Source organism: Pecten maximus, chromosome 5, assembly GCF_902652985.1.
Source record: "Pecten maximus chromosome 5, xPecMax1.1, whole genome shotgun sequence".
NCBI lineage: Eukaryota > Metazoa > Mollusca > Bivalvia > Pectinida > Pectinidae > Pecten > Pecten maximus.
Genome location: NC_047019.1, coordinates 4742086 through 4767331, shown reverse-complemented (window position 1 = coordinate 4767331; position 25246 = coordinate 4742086). Strand labels below are relative to the sequence as shown.

General features: G+C 35.4%; 1 protein-coding gene across 1 annotated transcript in view; it reads left to right on the top strand.

Moving 5' to 3' along the window:
• Nucleotides 1-25246, top strand: part of LOC117326925 (pyrokinin-1 receptor-like) — an 80541-nt gene that overhangs the window by 44974 nt on the left and 10321 nt on the right. The window contains exon 3 of the mRNA XM_033883730.1: nt 21162-21287. Coding sequence (XP_033739621.1) covers nt 21162-21287 — 126 coding nt within the window. The remainder of the gene's footprint in view (nt 1-21161; nt 21288-25246) is intronic.

Genomic DNA, 25246 nt, shown 5'->3' with positions numbered 1-25246 from the left:
GCAGAACTAGCGCTTTCGTATTCACACTTCAAGATTGCATTATGTTAAGAAATAAATGTAAAACTTATTTGTTATTTGTGTATGTCCTAACATTTACAACGACAATTACTATTCAACAAACTTTGTAATCAATAACTTAGCAATATTTCATCCGCTCTTGATGTTCCATCAGATACATTTTTCACAAATTTGAAAACTTAATCAAACCATTTATCATCAAGCAAGCAGCAACAAAATCAATAAAAACTCTTAATGTATTTTCGATACAGTCAGTCATTCGAAAGAAATACATGTTTACACGGTTCTCAAAGGAAGACCGTTAGATATAATTACAATATTTATATATCATGAAAAAATCTTTCTTGCAACTATGGTACTTACGCTACGTTTTATGTTGATTATGTTGACCAAAAACCTCTTAACTGAAGAGCATGATCATTTTTAGTATTTCACACTTATAACGTTGTATTGGAGACTCATTTAAACTTGTTTCTGTTATCAAACATGAGCTCACACCAGAAGTCAATCAATTTAACACTATCTATATCTTTTTTTAATCTGCGAATTTATTCGGTAACACATAGTACATGTTATTTTCTAAAAACGATTTTTTGAATAAAATGTTGTTACTATTCAGCTTATAAACATGTAATTAAAGCTCATATCTTCACACATAGTAAACCGTTAACGCGATTTGAAAATTTGATTTCCCGACATGCAAAGTTAATTGAGCTGAAATAAACAAAAATCATACATGAGTTGGAAACGATATGTAATCTCAATGTAACGTCACATTTTGAAGATGTTTATTGCATGCTTGCTTTTCTTGTGATCTACGTTTCATCCTTTTTGAATAAATGCAAAAATGCATATGGCGAAGGTGTTCTCGAATTATGGGGGCAATCTGAGAGTCTTTTAGTACTATGGAATTAAAATAAGATTGCCGAAACACCACATTCGGTTCCATCCTACTGGCAGCTTGATAATCTTTAATTATCACCATTTTTAGTGTTAAACGTAAAGCATTAAGAACAAGTACAATCTGAATAGACCTTGGTTTGTCTTGATTAGAAGACAGGTCGAAACATCCCTCATTATGCGGAGACTCCACCGAATTGCTCAAAGAGAGGCTAATGAACTAAAAATAATCACGATCCAGTACTGAATCAGGATCAGTTTTTATTCCCTCAATCAGAGCTCCTTTGAATAGATCCTCATTTTTTGTAAGGGTTTCATATATGCGTTTTCTCATATATACAGTAGTAAGTGACAGGTAGAGACCGTTATTTAAACGCTTGAAACACATGTCACGTGATTTGCCTGAAGGTTAGGTTCATTTGCACTAATGATACCATCTAAATGAACCTCCTTCGCCTGTTTATATTCATTTCACCACATTATCTACGTAAATCATCAAAAAACAAATATAATAATGTACAATTATTGGATTTTGTGAACAATTATTGGCTTGAAATTGCAATATTGCTATCGCAATTCCCGAAAGCGTATCCAGAGCAATATGTTATTATAAATATCTCGTTCCTTCAAACCTCTCTCCTGATTGGCTCGGTCATTTTCGTAACAATATGGCGGAAATAACCGAGTGATTCATCAGGGATATTTTTTGTTTTTCGTCCCACACAAGTTTGAAAGAGGCCAGAATTTCTAGTTAATTCAGAATGACCAGTTATACAGGCTATCATTGTTTTGATTATCATATATCTGGATCTTGCATTTATACAATTCAGACAACATAATTTGAAGATTTGATTTCAGTTCTTTCAAAACTTACATAACAGGAGTGACTACCTAATGTGTATGAGGGATATTTACGTGATGTTGATTGCTTGTTTTTCACCTTGCGACGTATCCCGGTCATTACATCTCTTAGGAGATTTTTTTTAAGGATTCCCTTCTGGATACACCATGTCAACCTTCCTAATAGTTTATGACATGATACTGTGTTAGTTGGCTTCTTACAGAAATAGCACTTTTACATCATCGTCTGATTTCATTCCCCGCTGTTATTCAAAGTTTTGGTTTGTTTGTGTTTAACGTCCTATTAACAGCCAGGGTCATTTAAGGACGTGCCAGGTTTTGGAGGTGGAGGAAAGCCGGAGTACCCGGAGAAAAACCACCGGCCTACGGTCAGTACCTGGCAACTGCCCCACGTAGGTTTCGAACTCGCAACCCAGAGGTGGAGGGCTAGTGATAAAGTGTCGGTACACCTTAACCACTCGGCCACCGCAGCCCCGTTATTCAAAGACTTACTCAACATTCGTTATCAGATTCGCCAATGCTTACATTCAGACAGACGAAAGGCCTGCGTTTATCTATATCTAGTTTATATAGACTGAGTCCGCGACCAAAACAAGTACATATGCACCAATACCAGAATTAAGACGAATGGATGGCAAAGGTCGATATAGATATTTGTGCACTGATTTGCCTACCGATTTGCCTACCAGGGCGATTTTTTACAATTAGGGTGTTCTCTTCAGATGAGAGTTTCCGATAATCTATCGAAAACAATATATGTTTTTTTAATATCCTGCGCGTGTTTGTGCTGTCGGATTTGATATATGAATATCACTTTCTCCACCTATTGAAAGATATCTTAAGTGAGAAGATCTGATTGTTGACTCTAAGTCACGGGTATATACTGTTCTTTATGCCAACAGTTGAAGCTGATAGTGCAAGTTTTAAAGAAATGCCAATGGGTATCGTAATATTCAGTTAAAACTGACATTCAATGGGTATCGTAGTATTCTACTGCTTTTTGTATACATTGTACGTTGTTTTCATAGTTTTTGATGATGATGATGATGATGATGATGATGATATGATGATGATGTCATGTTATGACCTTGTTTAGTGTATGACCCATTAACAGTCCACTAGGTTTTTTATATTATGTACCTGAATAGTGTTGAGGAGTTGTTCTGGTTGTAATTCAAGTGTTGTTGACGTCCTGTTTAGGCAACGGTCTTAATAATGTATTCTGGAATTTTAATGAGGTCATTACCTCGCTAAAGGTAATAGCTTTGGAAAATTCCTGCACATTAAATAGAGGCAGTGAGTTCACTTAGGTTCCTTCCTGTTTTCCTGCTTGCATGTGGACTGACAATTTAAAGATAATCCTCAATACCATCGACGGGGCAATTACTGAGAAAGAATGATAGTTAAACGTTGAATGGTTAATGAAAATGTGCAAATCCAGGTTGTTTACAGCTACAAAGAGAAAATTAAATCAAGTTAAGTATTTTCTTGGCATCCTTTTAGAGAATTGGAATTTGTGGAATGGTCGATTTATCCGTGACTTTTAGGAAGCAAATTATATATATTTCTACTGTGTTTTTGAAAGAAAGATTTTTTTTCGGAATATTTCGTCATTAGAATAAAGTATTGCAACATTTCGTTATATATGTTTTTTACAACCTTTTTAAAACCGTAACACAGAAATATGGAATAACAAACATAATGAGCATGATTTTCGCAAGAAGTTTAAATTGATATATACGATCATGGTTATTTCATCCTCAACACAGATTTCGCGAAATGCAGATAAAAAAACACAGTTCGGAATAATCTAACTTGAGAACATGTTATGTTTCCCCTTTTTGTGATATAGTTTGTTTGTTTGTTTGTTTGTTTGTTTGTTTGTTTGTTTTTTGTTTTTTTTTTTTTTTTGTTTAACGTCCTATTAACAGCCAGGGTCATTTATATATAAGGACGTGCCAGGTTTTGGAGGTGGAGGAAAGCCGGAGTACCCGGAGAAAAACCACCGGCCTACGGCCAGTACCTGGCAACTGCCCCACGTAGGTTTCGAACTCGCAACCCAGAGGTGGAGGGCTAGTGTTAAAGTGTCGGGACACCTTAACCACTCGGCCACCGCGGCCCCCTGTGATATAGTTTGATGGGGGATGCAATAATACCCGTTAATATACCCGGATACTTCATTTACAATAATCTGATTCCCATGTCAATGAAGCAGAAGACACTTACCCTATGGGGACACCTTGTCATATTTTCCTCTTATTATTTTAGAAGAATATCCGTGGAAATACATATTTTGTTTATATTTTTCATCGTTTTATCCTTTTTGAGTTCGAATTATGGTTTCATTATCATGTAAGCAGTCCTTGTTTTTTTTTGAGAACATAATGTTTCCTTAATTGACATAAATTAGAATTAGAGTTGTCACTAATTAAATATAAGAGACATTTTTTCCTTCACGATATCCTGGTTTTTACTTTTCAAGGGATGCACTGTTCAAGAATCTATCATTCCCTATTCGTCCTGGTGTTAATGATTTTGAGTTATAACTATGGTTTCGTTAAGACATCGACATTCTTTTAGCTTAAAGACATTCAATTTAAAGTTCGATGAGATTAGAAAACAGTAAAAGGCATTTTGAATGCTGGTACGACCCTTTAAAATTGAACTAGTACTACCTGTATAATGGAATGCTAACGATTGATGTCTACACTGGGTTGGTCTCGCAAACAGTGTTAAGCTTCAGAAATCTAATTTGTCGAGTTGACAAAAATGTCTATTACTTTATTGGTGAATTTTCTCAAGTAGGTTTGGCAGCGGTTTGTTGCCTAAGTGGTATATTTTAACCTAATTTCAACTAGAATTGCTTGTCGAATCAATTCCTTGATAGCCCCGGAAAAGGCATGAAACCTTTGCGCTTTTCTGTATAAATCTGATACGCAGTCTATATTTGGTCAACTACAATGTATAAAAGTCTGGGAGAGTGTATGCATTACACAAGGATATCCTCTGTAGTTAATGGTTCATTTCACGATAAGTATTTCATTGTGTGAAAGTGATAGTATGGTGAAAGTTTTGACGGTACAAATATTTCGATTGTTTAGAGGACGTCTCTCCAACATGGAGTGCTTAGAAGTAAAGGGCCGTATCTCAAATTTATCAATTTTTAGATTTTAATAAATCACAACTACGATTGAGATTTTCTGATAGAATCTGTAAATTATATCAATTGAAATAGTCTAATTCTGTTAAAATACTTTGTGATTTAAAAGAATTCGACAATTTCCATTGATATAAAGTACATATTCTATAAGAAAAGTTCAGTCGGAGTCAAAATCTAAAAATTGATAAATTTGAGATACGGCCCTTTACTTCTAAGCACGCCATGTTGGAGATACTTCCTTGTTCCTCTAAACAATCGATTTATACGTAATGGAAATAGGACATATTACATTTTTGGTTTTATCGTATTTACTGACTGAATACTGTATCTTATTCAACCTTTTTCCAACTTACAGTGAGTGATGGAGTTTGCTAGGATATCAAGCTTCCGCTATGAATGTGTTATGTATTTTCTCAAAATAAATATAATTGATAAATTTTCATTTCTACATTGGTATAATGAAGTCAAATGCGTAACGAATACCTAGCTCAAAACAGGCGTTAGCAAGACGCAAATAGTTGAAACACGTGTTTTACACGGTTGAGATTCCAATATTTCGATTGTCACGCATTACATCATCCGGTCTCTATGACAACAGTTTTCTTGAAGCTAGTGACAATTTCCCGTTTATATTTTTAAGTTATGTACTTTAAACACACAATATCTATAGTTTGTTTATTGGATTATTTTGTTCAACGTCCTATTAACAGCCAGGGTCATTTAAGGACGTGTCTGGTTTTTAAGGTGGAGGAAAGCCGGAGTACCCGGTGAAAAACCACCGGTCAGTACCAGGCAACTGCCCCACGTTGATTTCGAACTCGCAATCCAGAGGTGGAGGGCTAGTGATAAAGTGTCGGGACACCTTAACCACTCCGCCACTATGGCCCCTCAATATCTATAAAAGCATAAACTACGTGAGTTATAAAGGACTGGGATATATGTTTAAAAAGAATTATAAAACCCCGAAGAATAGGACGTTTCTGAAATATGTATACTATTTATACTGTGCATCATACCGCCTGTCTTGAGAAGATACTATACTATTCCTTGCACCAGTTTTGGTGTTTTTGGACAATGTACCTTTACGGTATGCCGTAACAAGTGTCCTGTGCAGTTAATTTCACTGCCCCTATTCTTATTTTGAGAGCATGCATTTATGTAAAGAGTTGAACTAGATTCACATGACAGGTGCCATCAATGGCATGGAAGACGCTTAACCTGTTCGGACATATGGTGCTATTATCATTATATTCTGTTATTAGATCGTCTTTGAATCGATTTGTAATCATGATTTTAATTGGAGTTACCTTTTTTAGGTTATCAATACACTTCTGTGAAAGAGATAATACAGTTATAGATTAAGTTCAAACACATTATTTAAAACAAAATCGAATATAATTTGCAATCTGACAGCCTTGGGTTGACCACTCCTAAAATAAAAATGAGTGCGGAATTCAATGGAATGTTTGTGGCATGTATCCTTAAAGAAAGTCAAGAAATTGGTTAAGATGTTAATATTCAAGTCTTGTCGAAAGCATGTTGGCATGACGCTATTTGTATTGAAGACATTATCTGATTTGGTCCGTCTGATTCAATATGCCTGATATGGCTGCGTTATTGTCAGTGTTCCACAGACATACACGTAATGAACATCAACAGGTCTAGCAGCAGATATGACGAAAAAACATAAAGGTCACACGTCTTGCAAGTGAGGGCCGACACAGGGAGCACATTGGATGTCTGGCAAGTCAGGGCCGCCACATGGAGTGACATTTGACCTCTTGCAAGTGAGGGCCGACACAGGGAGCACATTGAATTTCTGGCAAGTCAGGGCCGCCACATGGAGTGACATTTGACCTCTTGCAAGTCAGGGCCGACACAGGGAGCACATTGGATTTCTTGCAAGTCAGGGCCGCCACATGGAGCACATTTGACCTCTTGCAAGTCAGGGCCGCCACAGGGAGTGACATTTGACCTCTTGCAAGTCAGGGCCGACACAGGGAGCACATTGGATTTCTTGCAAGTCAGGGCTGCCACAGGGAGTGACATTTGACCTCTTGCAAGTCAGGGCTGCCACAGGGGGCAACAATGAACCGATCAAATTGAATTCATTGAACAGGAATATAAGCAAAGCCTCAATTAACATAAATCTAATATGTCTCTTTGATGTAGCTACTCTAAGAAGAAAATCTGTATGAATGTATGACAAAATTGAAGATAAACAGTCATATAACACCGGCATTTCTTACATCTTGTTCACAGGAATATCAAAATGTTGAATTTATTATCATATGCATTTAGCGGAAGCGAAACCTAGCCGGAAATTTCAACCGTCTGTCAAAACTTGTATTTTTTTATTAGTTTTAAATTAACATATTGTACAAATAAAACCTCCTATTTTATGTCTTATCATGGTATTTACATACACATCAAATTTTTATACAATGGTTGAAGGTCATTTTTTGATATTTCTATTGTGTTTTGTTTTAAATTCCTAGTGTGTTATTGTGATATTTCTAGTGTGTTTTGACGTTTCACTAGTTTTGTGTGGATGAGTATCAAAATAACAAATCTATTCGCATATGGTATCAAGGACGTATCTCCAACCATTTAAGTTCTTAGAAGTAAAGGGCCGTATCTCAAATTTATCAATTTTTAGATTTTAATAAAATACAACTACGAGTGAGATTTTCTTATAGAATTTGTACATTATATTAATTGAAATGGTCTAATTCTGTTAAAATACTATGTGATTTAAACGAATTAGACAATTTCCATTGATGTAAAGTACATATTCTATAAGAAATGCTCAGTCGGAAATGTAATTTATCAAAATAAAAAAAATGATGAATTTGGGATACGACCCTTTACTTCTAAGCACTCCATGTTTGAGATGCGTCCCTGTTCCTCTAAACAATCGATATATCTTCCACATGTTTGTTTCATTTTTAAATTTCTACACAGATCGAAAATGAAAACAAAACTGATTAGAATTTTTATTGAATAACGCCTCTATTCTCATATTTTCAGAACATCTCATTTTCAAAGCTTTCACAAAATTGTTTTGATAGAAAATGTCAAATAATCACCACCAACACCACCACCGAAAAAGAAAAAAAGTTTTTTTTTACCCAAAGAAACTACTTCATTGGAAAGTATATCTTAAGGGTTTCGAAAAATCTGGCCGCGTATCAAGAAATTGTTTTAGGCGCTGTCAGCTTTGGCGAATTTGTTACCCTTATGACGGTTGCAGACTCCACATTAACAATGCTAAATTTGTTTGGCAATTTAATTTCTCTCTGAAGAGTTCAAGGTTTGTAACGTCACTTAAGACCATATACACTGTACACTGAAGAAGTATGTAGATTTCTGTATCGATATGCGGATATGTTTTCTATGTAAGTCTCTTTTTATTGCAACGCGGAAGTCCTTGATTGCCAAATGTATTCATCAATCTTTCAGGGTTACTCTATATTGGATTAAACAAAAGGCAGTGAAGGTATGCTTTTTCTCCGAAAGATTAGAGGAAAAGAACTTTTTTTCTAAAAGTTTATTTAGTCTTGTTTGAACAATTTGGCACAGGCATATTGCATTTGGAGATTTATCGTTTTACTTCATGTGCATTTGGCTCGTTCTGTAGTATACGTATGTTCAATTTCGTGCCAATGAATCAAATTCTATGCATTTCTATTCCCTGTTTTCTGTAGAAAAGAAATTTTAATGTGACATTGAAAAAGTGACGGTAAAACCTTAGTATTACTGGTAGATAGGCTGACAGTGTCAACTACACACTTAATTTGAAGTCGATGCGCTGATAAATAGACCGAAGAAAAAATAAATAGACCGAAGTTGAGGACCGTTAGCGGTTTCTTTTCTTGGGTTATAAATTCCCGTTCTAGTTGTCTTAGATACATGAATGCCTACTGGCTGAATCAACTTTAGTATCTTTAATATATTCATATTCAATAAGCACATCACTAGCCTATCACAGTAAACTAATTTTATTTTAATATATGTTATTTGACTCATTTACGGCTTATAGAAACCAATATGTTTGTTTAACTTATTACTTAAGTTTAAGGGATAGGGTTTGTGTTCATAAAACATATTCATAAGGAGTCAGTTGTTCATTTATGAAATAACATAGCTTCCCTTCATGATACAGTTTATACACGATAGAATGACGGCAAATGGATAACCATGACAATTTCATGCGAGACCGAGAAACTGTGAGAGCGACATAAGTTTCATGTTTCTAAACATACTAAAAAATGGCGGCTTCTAAGCGTTACGATTCAAAATAGACCGAAGTTGAAGACCATTAGTAGATTCCTTTCTTGAGTTATAAATTCCCGTTCTAGTTGTCTTACAAACATGAATGCCTACTGGATGAATCAACGGTCCCAAAATTAAAAGTAAGAAAATGACAACAGAACCGCTAGAAATTGTAACGATGATAGAACATAACCGAGTGATTTTAACATTATGCAATTTTAGCCTTTTGGTGAGGTCAGTGCATCATTTTATTAACCCGAGAAATTATCAACCGAAGACAAAGTTATCAATAATAAACAATACATCATATCGATCAATATCACACGTTCAACTTTAAATCTGTATACCCAGGCATTCTCTTTCACACTTGTATTCGTTATATGCCTGACATTTGCTCAGGCTCATTTTGATATTCCTTACTTCCGTTCCATATTTCCACACTTTTCATCCCAGGACCCCGGTCGAGTACTTAAAATAAATGATAGAACAGCTATGTGATGTAGTTTTTTATTCATTGATCAGCACACACTGCATCTATTATTACACCAATGTTTATAGTTGCAATTGACATCTCTGTCCTAATCAAAATCCTTTTAACCAGGAACATCCCAAATATAGACATTTATGTCTAATACACTTCGATTTACATAATTAAAGGAAAGATCATACACAACTGTACAAAGACCTTATCCCGAAACTCTTTGTTTTTATGTGTATGATAGGTTAGGATGCTTAGCTTTATTTAGGCTTATAGTGTCACTTAAGTCTTTCTTACAATTACTTCGATTGTGAGATATATGTGTAATGAGCCATTCTTAGCCAGTGGCATTGAATAATTTACAGTCACGGACCCGAAAACAACGGACTGGTCAATCTAATTTAACAAGGTATTACCAGTGGTCAAGAGCAACCAGAAATACTTCACATTAATTTACTTGGACATTTCGTTGACGACAACAAAGAGATTTATATCAGAAATGTGTGCATGTTTAACCTTGACATGGCAGAAGCGCCGCTATGACCCGGTACAAAACGAGGTCAACAAAATGTTTGTAGCACTATACATTTTATTATAGATGGCGTTGTGGTCAATTTTGTCAGTGATGTATCACAATACACAGAAGAGCGTTTTACCATATATATCAGGTTAGATTAAAAAAAACGTGCATGGCGCCCCGTGTAGCATATTAACCAAATAAAAAGTCCATAACTGTTTTATTATATAATCAAAGTATATATGATGAAATGATAAACGTACTCAACTCGAAGTCCAAAGTCTCAACGTCCTCTGCCACGTTCTTTTCTTTTAAATATTCCTTAAAAATTTTTACAGCCGAGTCTGTCGCTCTTGTTGTGTTTAAGGAATCATTTTCTGTCATTAACTTGTTAATGTTCTCATCGTTTAGAGACGCAAACCGCATTTTTTTAGGACTCGAATCCGGCGAAACAGCAGACGCAGCCATTTCCTATGCGTTGATATGGTATTACGTAACTTCCGATAAGGTATTTCCAGAATCTATTTTTAGCGGAGGTGTTATTAACTGGTTTTTCATAATCTATTTTTAGCGCCGGTGTTATTAACTGGTTTTTTGATATTAACTAGTTTTGCTTTGGAAACCAGTTAATATCGCTATTTATCAAAAGTCACGTGTTCGCGATTTAGCCAATGAGAATATGGATAAATACACATTATATAATAAAAGGAATTGTTAACCTTAGAGGGAGATATTACCTTTATATAATAATCATTACCATTGTCTAGATAATGACATCGTACATGTATGTTGATGATTGATTGACATAACCTCTGTTCTCAAATTTGTTCCAGGCGCGTTTTTTTTTTTTTTCTTCTTTTTTTGTGTGTGTTTTTGTTTTTGGTGTTGTTGTTGTTGTTGGGGGTTTTTTTTGGGGGGGGGGGGGGGGGGGGGGGGGTGTGATTCTTCAGCATCCTTGATTTAGACAACTTTAACTTCTCCATCATGTACCATGTAGGGATGTCGCCAAGAGAGTGCATTACAATTAAAGAACATCAAGATGAAATCTAACATAGTGTCTTTAATATGTTCATATTCAATAAGCACATCACTAGCCTATCACAGTAAAATAATTTTATTTCAATATATGTTTTTTGATCTATTTACGGCTAATAGAAACCAATATGTTTGTAACTTATTACTTAAGTACTTGCATCTGTTCATTTATGAAATAACATTTCTACCACAATACCCTGTGTTATTCAACTCTCAGACCATCAGTTAATCATTACAGCTGTTGATTAACAATCTGTTTATACCACACGTGGTATAAACTCTGTACGCATTTCGATTGGCTAACACGGTGAACTTTGACCCAAGCTGCAATTGTTATTGACGTCATCAATAATCTAATGACGTCACATCACCGGGTCCCGGACGTCACCTGTACACTTTATTTGCATACGCGAAATTATACTTGGCCACGTTTCCCTTTGATTCAAGCCGATATTATTGTGGTAGAAACAGGTCACACGACTCGTGATTGTTGGATATGGAATTTATTTCACACTCGTAAGTTATTTTTTAAAAGTTGCAAAAAACACTCGCTAAAGCTCGTGTCTTTTGTAACTTTTAAAAAATAACTTACTCGTGTGAAATAAATTCCATATCCAACAACCACTCGTTGTGTAACCTCTATTTCTACCACAATACCCTGTGTTATTCAACTCTCAAACCATCAGTTAATCATTACAGCTGTTGATTAACAATCTGTTTATACCACACGTGGTATAAACTCTGTACGCGTTTCGATTGGCTAACACGGTGAACTTTGACCCAAGCTGCATTTGTTATTGACGTCATCAATAATCTAATGACGTCACATCACCGGGTCCCGGACGTCACCGTTACACTTTATTTGCATACGCGAAATTATACTTGGCCACGTTTCCCTTTAATTTAAGCCGATATTATTGTGGTAGAAACAGGTCACACGACTCGTAATTGTTGGATATGGAATTTATTTCACACGAGTAAGTTATTTTTTAAAAGTTGCAAAAAACACTCGCTAAAGCTCGTGTCTTTTGTAACTTTAAAAAAATTACTTACTCGTGTGAAATAAATTCCATATCCAACAACCACTCGTGTAACCTCTATTTCCCTTCAAGATACAGTTTATACACGACAGAATGACGGCAAATGGATAACCATGAAAATTTCATGCGAGACCGAGAAACTGTGAGAGCGACCTAAGTTTCATGTTTCTAAACATACTAAAAAAATGGCAGCTGCTAAGCGTTACGATTCAAAATAGTGCCAACAAATCGGCCTCGACTCTCACCTTTCACAGCAGTTTGAAAACAATGTTTGGTGGGACATTATGGTGATACCTGTTTCAAATAATTCAAACAATAGCACTTGTAAAAACACTGGTCAAAACACTCCGACCAATGATCCTGTACGACAGCGAAAGTAAATAACTGTTGTAAAATGTGTTTTCAAGCCAAATTGCAACTGTGACGTCACAAAATGAACCATCGCTTGTGTTCTATATAATTAACAGACATTGTGATGTTAACATTTCTCCTCGCTGAAAGTTTCTGTTTCTATGTACATACGCTTCATATTTTAAAATGAGAAAATGAAAATGCGATATTCATTAAAAAGTAAATTCTGAAAGTTCGTGCCCTTCACCGACTTCTGGTTTTTGTTTATGTTGTTCAAATTGGCGCCGATCAGAAAAAAAAAATGAAAAATTCAAAACTAGCATTATCAATCTGATATTCTATTATAAACTCTCTATATACCTAATGATTGGAAAAGGTTGCGATTCAACTTCAACAGAATCAGATAACAGACACAGAACTGATGTTATCAGGTTTTTCATTATAACACAAACTTTGAAAGTCGCCTTTACAAATGATATTGTAAGCTTCCGAGACAGTCTACCTTTTGTAACAGGTCCTCCATACGGGCACACTAATTGTTAAGCCAGCTGTAAAGCGAAGCGAACATATGCATAGCACTGTACTAATAAACAAGGAGCAAATCGGAAGTTTATGTCGCTACGTTTAGACATAACAGGAAGCTAAAAGACTTCAAGCAAAAGAATAGAAATAATTAAAATGTGCAAAAAAAATGACGCTTTTCCGAGAGTATTTCCTGAACAACATAGATCACCTTCCATAACAATAAAAAGGATTTTTGTTATAAGACATTGTTACGGAGTGCTAAATCAAGAGACGCATGACAATGTAAAAGACTAGGTATTTGTCAAAACGATAAATTCTGTGCAGAAGACGTAGCGGTACGCAACTCAGCAGTAATGACTTACATGATCTTGCTTGTGTAATATTTCTCTCTAGAACAGAGAAAACAAGGCATCTATATTAACAAAGGTATATATATATACAGTGTACAAAGGAAAAGTTAGGTTTATAATAGAGAATGAAATCAGTGTGGTTATATTTTTTCGGGTGTTTATTTTCGCTTATTAGCGGGACGGTTATGTTATAAAAAAAAACTTTGAAATAATGAGAGTTAGGTATACATACATGTTTCTGAAACATGACATTTGGGGAGACAAACACGAAAATGAAATAATTTCATTTATCTTAATCGTGCTTTAAATTTTAAAATCAGCGTTAAATTGTTTTTAAACTCGTTTGGAGAAAATCCGCGAAAATCTAGACTCGCGTAAAACAACAAGATATACATGAACATGTTTAGTCCTAACAATCGTTTAATGGTAAAATGTACAATGTTAATGTCATTAAAGCGAGATGAATGAAAAACGGGGATTGCAATGATGAGTTGATGATCAACGATATAGGATATAATGACTAATCATTTATGGATCTCAAAACAAAGATATTTCGTTTATAGATTATTTAGTATGTCTTTGTATCATCGATTCGGAAAATTCTTATTCCTTTTTTAGTAAGTATTCTTTAATTGTTCCGGGGTTTTTTTTCGGGTAGCTTTCAGGTGTTGCTGTACTGAGATGTTTACATATTTTATTATATAAAAAATACCCACAACCAGATAGGACGCACAACGCATGCGTGGTGATGAGGTAATTTGTATTGTCGTCTAGATTAATGTAAGCATGATAAAAGCTGCATGCATTGATAACAGCAGGGGTCTATGGCGGGCGTCTAAAGGAGAGAGATGAGTAATGACTATCGTCTCGGTTCCAGTTAAATAAGAGTTGTCACTGTGTGGAGACTTCTCTTATCAGTGTCAGACGAGGATGTCGAACCGAACGCCATTAACGTGTGTTACGTAACGCATACAGACATGCATTCTGACGCATGTCTAATGCGTTTAGAGTCGGAGAGATTCCTTGGGAATACGCTAAAGGATCAGTGTGTTTTCTGAAGCAGTAACTTCGTGTTATGAATGTGAAAATGATGTCATCAAATTTATACACCATGTATAAATATATCAGCACATTCAATTTTATACCATTTATTTACACACAAAATGTGCTGGATGAAATTATCATCGCCATTTTGGAACTATTAACATGCTTGGTTTATTAAAGTCCGGAAACGGACTTGGAGGTCCTCTATCCGTCAGTAAAGTGTTAACAACCATTTATACCAAACATGCTCTCAACAATTTATAGACCTAAGCATGCTCTCAACCACTTTTACACCAAACATGCTCTCAACAATTTTTACACCAAACATGCTCTCAACTATTTTTACACCAAACATGCTCTCAACCACTTCTACACCAAACATGCTCTTAACAATTTTTAGACCAAACATGCTCTCAACCACTTTTACACCAAACATGCTCTCAACCACTTTTACACCAAACATGCCCTCAACCACTTTTACACCAAACATGCTCTCAGCCACTTCTACACCAAACATGCTCTCAGCCATTTTTCATACGAACCATATCCTCAACCATTTTTCATTACACATGTTCTCGACCATTTTTATACCAAACATGCTCTTAATCATTTTTTTATACCAAACTTGCTCTCAACCATTTTTATGAAAACTCAAATATATTTACTCCTGTATGTTGACTCCATGCTATACTCATGTGATTCGTATTTCTGATGTTGCAATATATTTTGTCCATTCTTTACCGTGTTCTATATACAATGTAGTTGCATCGCTCTTGTGTACTAATACTTTTTTCTGATCCAAAGATATTATGATGAAGCATTTCTACAGCTAAAAACGTTTTTAAAGCGAAAGTCTTACTTGTGTTGTAAAAAGTACTATGTACCCACATAAAGTATATAATCAGAATATTGAGAAGCAGCGAAAACTAGAAAACGTCACTTCCGGTTTGATCATTTGCTATCTTCAGTTTGCGATGAAAATATTTGCATACCAAGTGTAAAATGATAATAATTAAAATAAAAAATTAGTAACTTTATACAGTTAGTCTGTTTAAGGACCTTGGCTGTTAATAAGACGCTAAACAAAATAAACTAAACCAAAACTCCATTTGGTATATTGTATCAATCATCATTCATGAGGAAGTATTGAAGCCAAATTCACAGTCACTTTAAAACTCATTGACATTTCTAAAGTTGTGGAATGAACTATGTTCGTCGCCGGTCAATTGGAATAGGTCATTAACACGGATGGACATCCAATTCATAAATATGTCTAAAACGTAGTACAGTATTTCCCCGTTTCGTTAAGAAATGTGATTCCAGCTGGTTGCTGTACGTTGGCTATCCGATAACCTAGAACTTCATTCTTCACGATCAATTCCCTTCTAGTATATCTTAAGTTAAAATTGTCACGCAACCCGCATTTCGCCAGGTCAGTTTTAAGGAAACTGTTTAGTAATATATAAGATGAAAGCATCAAGGGATTTTAAAAAAATGGCTTCATACCAAAATAAACTTCTTCTTGGAAAAATCTATCCAGTTTTTCTTTGAATGAGATATGTTTGGTGGAGTTGAAAGAAATAGCTTGGGCTTATCAATCTTATGACGTAATGTGAATCAGTTTTGGGAGAATAATTAAAATAGATAAAAAAAAATACATCAAAAGGGTTTGACCTTAAAAATATCTACTGCAGATACCTACTTCATTTGTCTCTTCCCAGAATGCATGGCGCAAGCCAATGCAGCTCTGTGCGTAAGTGACCTACAGGTCATTTTTATTCCATATTGTAACCAGATGGAAATTTCAGCCAGGGATACAAATAAAAGTCTAGAGGAGTGTTTCTGTTTTCTAAAATAGCAAATATATTATATTACGTCTGGCATAATAATCGAGGGAGCTCTGACCGATTTTATATTCAGCGGGAAGTATTATAGAAAGGAAAGATTTTATATTCAGCGGGAAGTATTATAGAAAGGAAATGGCGTGCTTTGAACTGTCAACAGGAAAAATTAAAACGTACTTTTTTTGTCTTTTCCTAGAATGCATGGAGCAAGTATGATCACTATTTCTTAAGTTTTGAATACTTAAAACATCCATGATGTGAATACATTATATATAGGGGGAAATGACCAAATCCGTGTTAAACAGATACAAGCTTGGTGTTGTCACATAATGTTACGTATATACGGTGTTTGGTTTTCAAATATCCTGCCATGCCGATGACATGTTTACAGAGTAGTAATAGTTGACCTAACTCTGTCTAGGAAGGTTTGTTTGTTTTTTGTTTAACGTCCTATTAACAGCCAGGGTCATTTAAGGACGTGCCAGGTTTTGGAGGTGGAGGAAAGCCGGAGTACCCGGAGAAAAACCACCGGCTTACGGTCAGTACCTGCATGGCAACTGCCCCACGTAGGTTTCGAACTCGCAACCCAGAGGTGGAGGGCTAGTGTTAAAGTGTCAGGACACCTTAACCACTCGGCCACCGCGGCCCCCTGTCTAGGGGTGATAATTATTAGTGTTAATATCCAGAACAGGTAAAAGACGAATACTATGGAATTAACTACCAAGGGAAACAACCCTGAGCTAAGGAACTCGATAAGGTGATACTTATGTTACATAAAAAAGACAGTAGAGAACATATCGAGCTCGAAAATTGCTGTAAACTTAAACCCTTCCTCGTAAGTAAAACTAGTGAACTGAAAACCATTTTCTTTTAAGGTAATATCGGGGCCTGATTGAAATCGATTTATTTTCCACTGTAAATTCTCACATTTCTACTATATCAGAGGCAAAACGTCGAAAAGAGCATTTTATTCGACACGTTGAAATGTATGTGTTCCATTATTTCTGAAAGTAATTTGTTTGAGATCTTTATATTTGCACGGCATTTGCAATTTAGTAAATTGATTGCTTTTCCTGATATCGTTGTTTGGAGGTGCAGGTAATACGTGATCAGAAACGAAAACTTAATGTATTACTATTCTATTGTTGTAGGTTGGAAATACTCAGATAGTAAAACATATGTAGAACATTTTCCTGAAACGATCTTTAAAATAAATAAGAATGTCTATCAATTTAAAATGTTCATTAAAATAACTGTATCTTGTATAGAGGGGAAGTAATTATTGTGTTTATCGAATGCACCGAGATGTTTTAATACAAGGTTTATTTAAGCATCAAACTGCGTTCCTTTGCTGGTTATGATAGGCCTATTAACGCCCAATGCATTAAACGAAATTAGCATGAACCACAATAGTGGCCGTTCATTAGCCTGTAATCAGAAAAGGAAGGCAGTTTTAAAAATGTATTTACATTTCCACGCCTTGCCACATGCGCAAAAAATGATAACGACCAGAAAATATAATAAAGTGAATCTCCTAAAACCTCCGGAATGTTGCGTTGGTGGAACAACCCGTAGTCAGTGCGTGCTCCCTTTCACACGACGGGAACTTCTTGCGTGCTTTCTCCTTGAACGGTCCCTTTGAAATAAAATCCGTAGAAAACAGCTAGCGAAAAAAACAGATTTTATCCAAGAATCAGTTCAAATTTTTTCTTCGTTTGCACTTTTCTTGTGTACAAGTGTTTTGTAAGGACAAACTCCGAATGATTGTCGTTATTATAAACGTCATTGTTTCTTAATTGCGACACACTGTGGATGCATGTCCGCTTAATTCGAAAACTGAGTTATGCGGTCGTCATGGACAAGATATGCCAGCGACAGGCATGCTTGTTGTTGCTGTTTGATATACCGCTGCTAGATATTGGTTTACATGACGACCTGGATGGATACATGGTATTGTTGGTCAACTATGATGTTTTATCGGGGACTAATAATCTTCAGATACATGCATAGCGTGTTTGTGTGATGAATTATATGAGACGATTTGCCTTCACATTTATTCGATTTTGCCCAAAACGTGATAAGATATACAGTATTAATTTTACGGGTATAAATGAAGCAACTTTTTTTTTATCTTCTCGGTTCAAACAAGGGTCAAGTGTGACTTGCATTGATTGTTAAAATTCATCTCACTTACGTATCCGTACTCTTTTCGATTCTTAGTCATATGTATACAGTGGCACTACAGCGCAGATGTAAACTATAGAAATCTAAAAAGCATATATAATATACGAAGTAAGATGATAAGCTAATTATGTTACATTGACAATTTCTGATTTGATTATGTCAGCAAAAAAATGTGTTAAGAAAGAAAAAAGAAAATGCTTAAAACATAAGATTCTGTGACAACAGCAGCTTTAGACAAAAGTATTACTCATATGTACAATTTAGCAAGGACGACTGTATCTGAACGTTTACCAAGTAATCGGGTTGGGATGTAACATAACAACTGTTAGAGGAAAACAACTGAACACTCATGACATTGTCATTGAAAATTGACTTGGCAATATTGGGCATGAATTAAATTTATTGAAAGGCCATAAACATCAAAGGTCAAAACAGGTGAGAGAGAGAAAGTAAAACCTAACATAGAATTACTTTATATCTTTTGGCCGGAAGCAATAAAGCAACTGTTTATATTAACACTTAGCTAAAAAGTCAAAAACAATTATAGATGAAACATTCGCTTTTAATAAAATAGAATCAGAAAGGTGTATCTCAAGTTTCTTAATTTTTCTCCATATGTCTGTGACAAAAGATCACCAGCCATATTTCACTGCATATATTTCACTGCATGTTTCTAAATATGAACACTTATGAGTGTCTGGGGCACAATTATTAGGAGGGCACAATCTCATAACCTGTTACTCGGAGTTCCACAAATAACATACCTGAACTACCTGTAAAAATTCATGATGATAAAAGATATTTCAGATTTTGTAATATCAGATATCAGTATGTTTTATTCTTTCTGAAGACATTGGCAATATGAAATGTAAAACCCCTGTAAATATCGCAGCACTGGAAGTACATCTGTACCGTACTACACTGCTCTTTCGAAGGTACGGACAATTAATAAACAGTCGCATAGGTAAAGAGTTTTCCAAATTGCATTTTAACATTTTCCCAATAAGTTATGTGTATAAAGTTTGAAAGTAAAACATGCTGCAATTCATTGTGATGCCCTGCCGCCATCTTTGTTGCAGGCATTGAGAAGACAAAATAAGAGTTTGTTCTCTTCAGAGTTTTTTTAACCAAGCGTTGCCAAATCATGTTCAGACCCCAATATTCCAGTATTATGGCAGGATTTTTAGACGTCACGAAAATGCCCTTATACGGCAACCGTGCCTCCTGGGTATTGATGACCATCACGCTGTCTTGTCAATGAATGGATATATCGGACCAAAAACGTGCACAAATATATACTCCAGCTCACTGATAACACGAAAACACACCATTAACGCAGACCATTATTGAAGTAATGGTCTCGAGAGTATCAAACTGTTAATAAAACGCTTGTAAATAACTACAATGGCACCGATTCAAGCGGCAATGTGATAAATGCCAGATTTCTGATTCAAATTAGGAGTTATCTGGATATGTTAAAACCAACGTTCAGTCAGTGTGATTGTTATCGGTCCAATGGGGGAAATTGTATGATTTAGGGAACTATTTTCCTTTCATATAAACAACTTGCTGACTACTAGGAGCATGATGAAAACACTAAAATATATCAATACATCAAATATACAAAAAAAAACTGTAAACATAGCACTGTAGTCATGATGTAAGAGTGTTTATGTACTTGGCTACATTTATAATCTGCTTTAATTGCAATATTGACAGTCTATGAGATAAAAGACATCATTATATCGTACAACAGTCCTGTGATGCATATCTGTCAATGCAAACAATCTTCAACTATTAGTGATCACGAGGTTGTGTCTTTCAAGGTAGCCTTTGTGTAGGTCGATTGGCGTAAACCTGACTTATCAGAAAAGGAGATACCACCAAGCAAAATATTACACTCCACAAAAACCATAAGCACTAATAATGCTGTTACGTATGGTGTGAAAGACAATGCCATCGCTTTTTCAGAAATAAGAAAACAAGAAAATGTCGAAGAATTAACGAATTATTTATGCATTTGGAACCGCGTTAAGGAGGCATGACATCATTTAAAGAGGGATCAATGAAAAATAGTTTGCTTTTGTTGTCATTGCTAAACTGTCCATCTACATCGTACATTGATATAAAATGTAACTGAGCCCACAATCTCAAGTTGAGAGCTGTGGCAATGACACTACAGCAGCAACAAAATTGACATAATGCATAATTTAGTATTTTAATTTTTACTTGAAATGCCAACATTCAAGAGGAAACCTTTTCAATTTTAACGACAGTAAAGATTGTTCATATTCTATTTCAATCGGCTTAGATATACAGTTGTTTAATTTTTCATTTGGTACTTACCCAGGAACGTATAATGGTTCAATGGAGACAGCAAATGTGATAAAAGTATGAAATGAAGTCCAGTTTATTTATCAGGTAAAGCCATTTGAGATCAACCAGTTATGTAATCCAATGCAGTTGAAAGCCGACTGAGTTCGCCATGCATTATATAACATCTGGAAAAGAAGTTGATAACTTTTCATTATTTAATATAATACGTTTGTCTCAATTCTATTTTTTTTTTTTTTTTGTAGTTGCAGTTGTGGTAGCTTTTTTTGTTTGCTGGGCACCGTTCCACGCCCAGAGATTAACCTCTCTGTATATAAAGACTTGGACACCGGAGGATATCGAGATACACAGCAAACTCTTCTACGTGTCAGGTAAGTACACAATGTCGATAAAGGGTCAGGTTAGTACAGGATTATTTATTTGGTTCAGGTTCAGAATAAGAGGTAGAGGTAACGTACGATTTAGCAATGGTGAAGGTGTTTAATACAAAATCATATGTTAAAACTAGATAGGGTATTTGATAATGGGACTGAATTTGTGAGGATTTTTAGCACAGAGTTATTTGTAATGATAATTATCAGACTCCCAAAGACATGTACATGTATATTCATCTGGTTTTCGGGAAAAAATAATGTACCTATATTTGACATAACAGCTCGCGTATGATCTCAGAAAAAAACGGTACCCGAACACCCTTGAATAATAAATAATACACGTCATTTTTCATATTGTTGTCTTAACTAATTTGTTGTGTATTGTTGTGTATTGTGATAGTTGTAAACGGTTGTGAGAGCTGTGTATTGTTGTGAGGTTTGTGTATTGTTGTAAGCGTTATGTGATGTTGTGAGAGTTGGTGTATTATTTTGTATTGTTGTGACAGTTGTGTATTGTTGTATATTGTTGTGAGAGTTGTGCATTGTTGTGAGAGTTGTGTAATGTTGTATATTGTTGTGAGAGTTGTGTATTGCTGTGACAGTTGTGTATTGTTGTGAGAGTTGTGAAATGTTGTATATTGTTGTGAGAGTTGTGTATTGTTGTGACAGTTGTGTATTGTTGTGACAGTTGTGTATTGTTGTGTATTGTTGTGTATTGTTGTGACAGTTGTGTATTGTTGTGTATTGTTGTGACAGTTGTGTATTGTTGTAAGAGTTGTGTATTGTTGTGAGAGTTGTGTATTGTTGTGACAGTTGTGTATTGTTGTGTATTGTTTGACAGTTGTGTATTGTTGTGACAGTTGTGTATTGTTGTGAGAGTTGTGTATTGTTGTGACAGTTGTGTATTGTTGTAAGAGTTGTGTATTGTTGTGACAGTTGTGTATTGTTGTGAGAGTTGTGTATTGTTGTAAGAGTTGTGTATTGTTGTGAGAGTTGTGAGAGTTGTGTATTGTTGTGACAGTTTTGTATTGTTGTGAGAGTTGTGTATCGTTGTGAGAGTTGTGTATTGTTGTGACAGTTTTGTATTGTTGTAAGAGTTGTGTATTGTTGTGAGAGTTGTGTATTGTTGTGAGAGTTGTGTATTGTTGTGAGAGTTGTGAGAGTTGTGTATTGTTGTGACAGTTTTGTATTGTTGTGAGAGTTGTGTATCGTTGTGAGAGTTGTGTATTGTTGTGACAGTTGTGTATTGTTGTGAGAGTTGTGTATCGTTGTGAGGTTTTTTGAGTTTTGTATGTTGAAGTTTGTTTTGTTTGATTGTGTATGTATGTTGAAGTTGGTATTTTGAATTGGTATGTGCAGTTGGTATTTTGTAATGTTGATTTGTTGTGAGTTGTTATTGTTGAAGTTGTATTGTGAGTTGATTGTGTGGTTTTGTAGTTGTGACATTGTATTTGTTGTGAGAGTTGTGTATTGTTGTGACAGTTGTGTATTGTTGTGACAGTTGTGTATTGTTGTGAGAGTTGTGTATTGTGTATTGTTGTGAGAGTTGTGTATTGTTGTGAGAGTTGTGTATTGTTGTGAGAGTTGTGTATTGTTGTGAGAGTTGTGACAGTTTGTATTGTTGTGTATTGTTGTGAGAGTTGTGTATTGTTGTGAGAGTTGTGTATTGTTGTGAGAGTTGTGTATTGTTGTGAGAGTTGTGTATTGTTGTGAGAGTTGTGTATTGTTGTGAGAGTTGTGTATTGTTGTGAGAGTTGTGTATTGTTGTGAGAGTTGTGTATTGTTGTGAGAGTTGTGTATTGTTGTGACAGTTGTGTATTGTTGTGTATTGTTGTGACAGTTGTGTATTGTTGTGAGAGTTGTGTATTGTTGTGACAGTTGTGTATTGTTGTGACAGTTGTGTATTGTTGTGAGAGTTGTGTATTGTTGTGAGAGTTGTGTATTGTTGTGAGAGTTGTGTATTGTTGTGACAGTTGTGTATTGTTGTGAGAGTTGTGTATTGTTGTGACAGTTGTGTATTGTTGTGACAGTTGTGTATTGTTGTGAGAGTTGTGTATTGTTGTGACAGTTTTGTATTGTTGTGTATTGTTGTGAGAGTTGTGTATTGTTGTGACAGTTGTGTATTGTTGTGACAGTTGTGTATTGTTGTGACAGTTGTGTATTGTTGTGACAGTTGTGTATTGTTGTGAGAGTTGTGTATTGTTGTGAGAGTTGTGTATTGTTGTGAGAGTTGTGTATTGTTGTGAGAGTTGTGTATTGTTGTGACAGTTGTGTTTTTTGAAGTTTGTGGAGTTGTGTTTGTTGTGACAGTTGTGTATTTTGTGAGGTTTGTTTGGTTGTGTTTGTTGTGAGGTTGTGTATGTTGTAAGTTTGGTTGGGTTGGAGGGTGTGTATTGTTGTGAAGTTGTTGTTTAGGTTTGTGTGTTGTGGTGAGTTGTGTATTGTTGTGACGTTGTGTTTGTTGTGCATTGTTGTGAGTTTGTTTTTGTGAGGGTTGTTTGTTTGTGATTGTTGTGGACGTTGTGTTTGTTGTAAGTTGTGTTTGTTGTGCTTGTGTTTGTTTGTTTGTTGTGACAGTTGTGTATTGTTGTGAGGTTGTGTTTGTGTGAGTTGTGTATTGTGTGAGAGTTGTGTATGTTGTGAGTTGTGTTGTTGTGACGTTGTGTATTGTTGTGAGTTGTGTATGTTGTGACAGTTTGTATGTTGTGAAGTTTGTATTGTTTGAAGTTTTGTATTGTTGTGAGGGTTGTGTATTGTTGTGACAGTTGTGTATTGTTTGAGTTTGTGACCAGTTGTGTATTGTTGTGAGAGTGTGTATGTTTGTAAGAGTTGTGTATTGTTGTGACAGTTGTTGTATTGTCGTGACAGTGGTATGTTGTGCCAGTGTGTATTGGTGTGACAGTTTTGTATTGTTGTGAGAGAGAGTGAAGTATCGTTGTGAGAGTTGTGTATTGTTGTGAGGGTTTGTGTATGTTGTGACCAGTTGTGTATTGTGTGTGCGTTGTGTATGTTGTGAAGTTGTGTATTTTTGTGCTATTGTTGTGACAGTTGTGTCTTGTTGTGCGAGTTGGTTATTGTTGTGAGGTTGTGTATTGTGTGACAGTTGTGTATTGTTGTGATGGTTGTGTTTGTGTGGGTGTGACAGTTGTGTTTATTGTTGTGAGAGTTGTGTATGTTGTGACACAGTTTTGTTTATTGTTGTGAGGGTTGGTTGTTTATTGTTGTTGACAGTGTGTATTGTTGTGAGAGTTGTGGTTGTGAGAGTTTGTATTGTTGTGAGAGTTTTGTATTGTTGTGAGAGTTGTGTATTGTTGTGACAGTTGTGTATTGTTGTGAGTTGTGTATTGTTGTGACAGTTGTGTATTGTTGTGAGTTGTGTATTGTTGTGACAGTTGTGTATTGTTGTGTATTGTTGTGACTAGTGTCTTGTTGTAGAGTTGTGTATTGTGTGACGAGTTGTGTATTGTGTGACATTTGTGTATTGTTTGTGAAGTTGTGTATTGTTGTGAGTGGTTGTGTATTGTTGTGTGTATGTTGTGACGTTGTGTGTTGTTGTGAAGTTGTGTATTGGTTGTGACAGTTGGTTGTGAATTTGTGTATTGTTGTGACAGTTGTGTTATGTTGTGGACGTTGTGTTTGTTGTAGTGTGTATTGTATTGCAGTTGTGTATTGTTGTGACAGTTGTGTATTGTTGTGAAGAGTTGTGTATTGTTGTGTAGTGTGTATTGTTGGAAGTTTGTTTGTTGTATTGTTTTGTGACAGTTGTTTGATGTTATGCAGTTGTGTATTTTGTAAGAGTTGTGTATTGTTGTGAAGTTGGTTTGTGATATGTGTTTGTATGTTGTAGAAGTTTGGTTGTTGTGATTGTGTATTGTGCAGTTGTGTATTGTTGTTGTGAGAGTTGTGTTTGTTGTGAGAGTTGTGTAATGTGTTGTGAAAGTTGTGTTTGTTGTTTG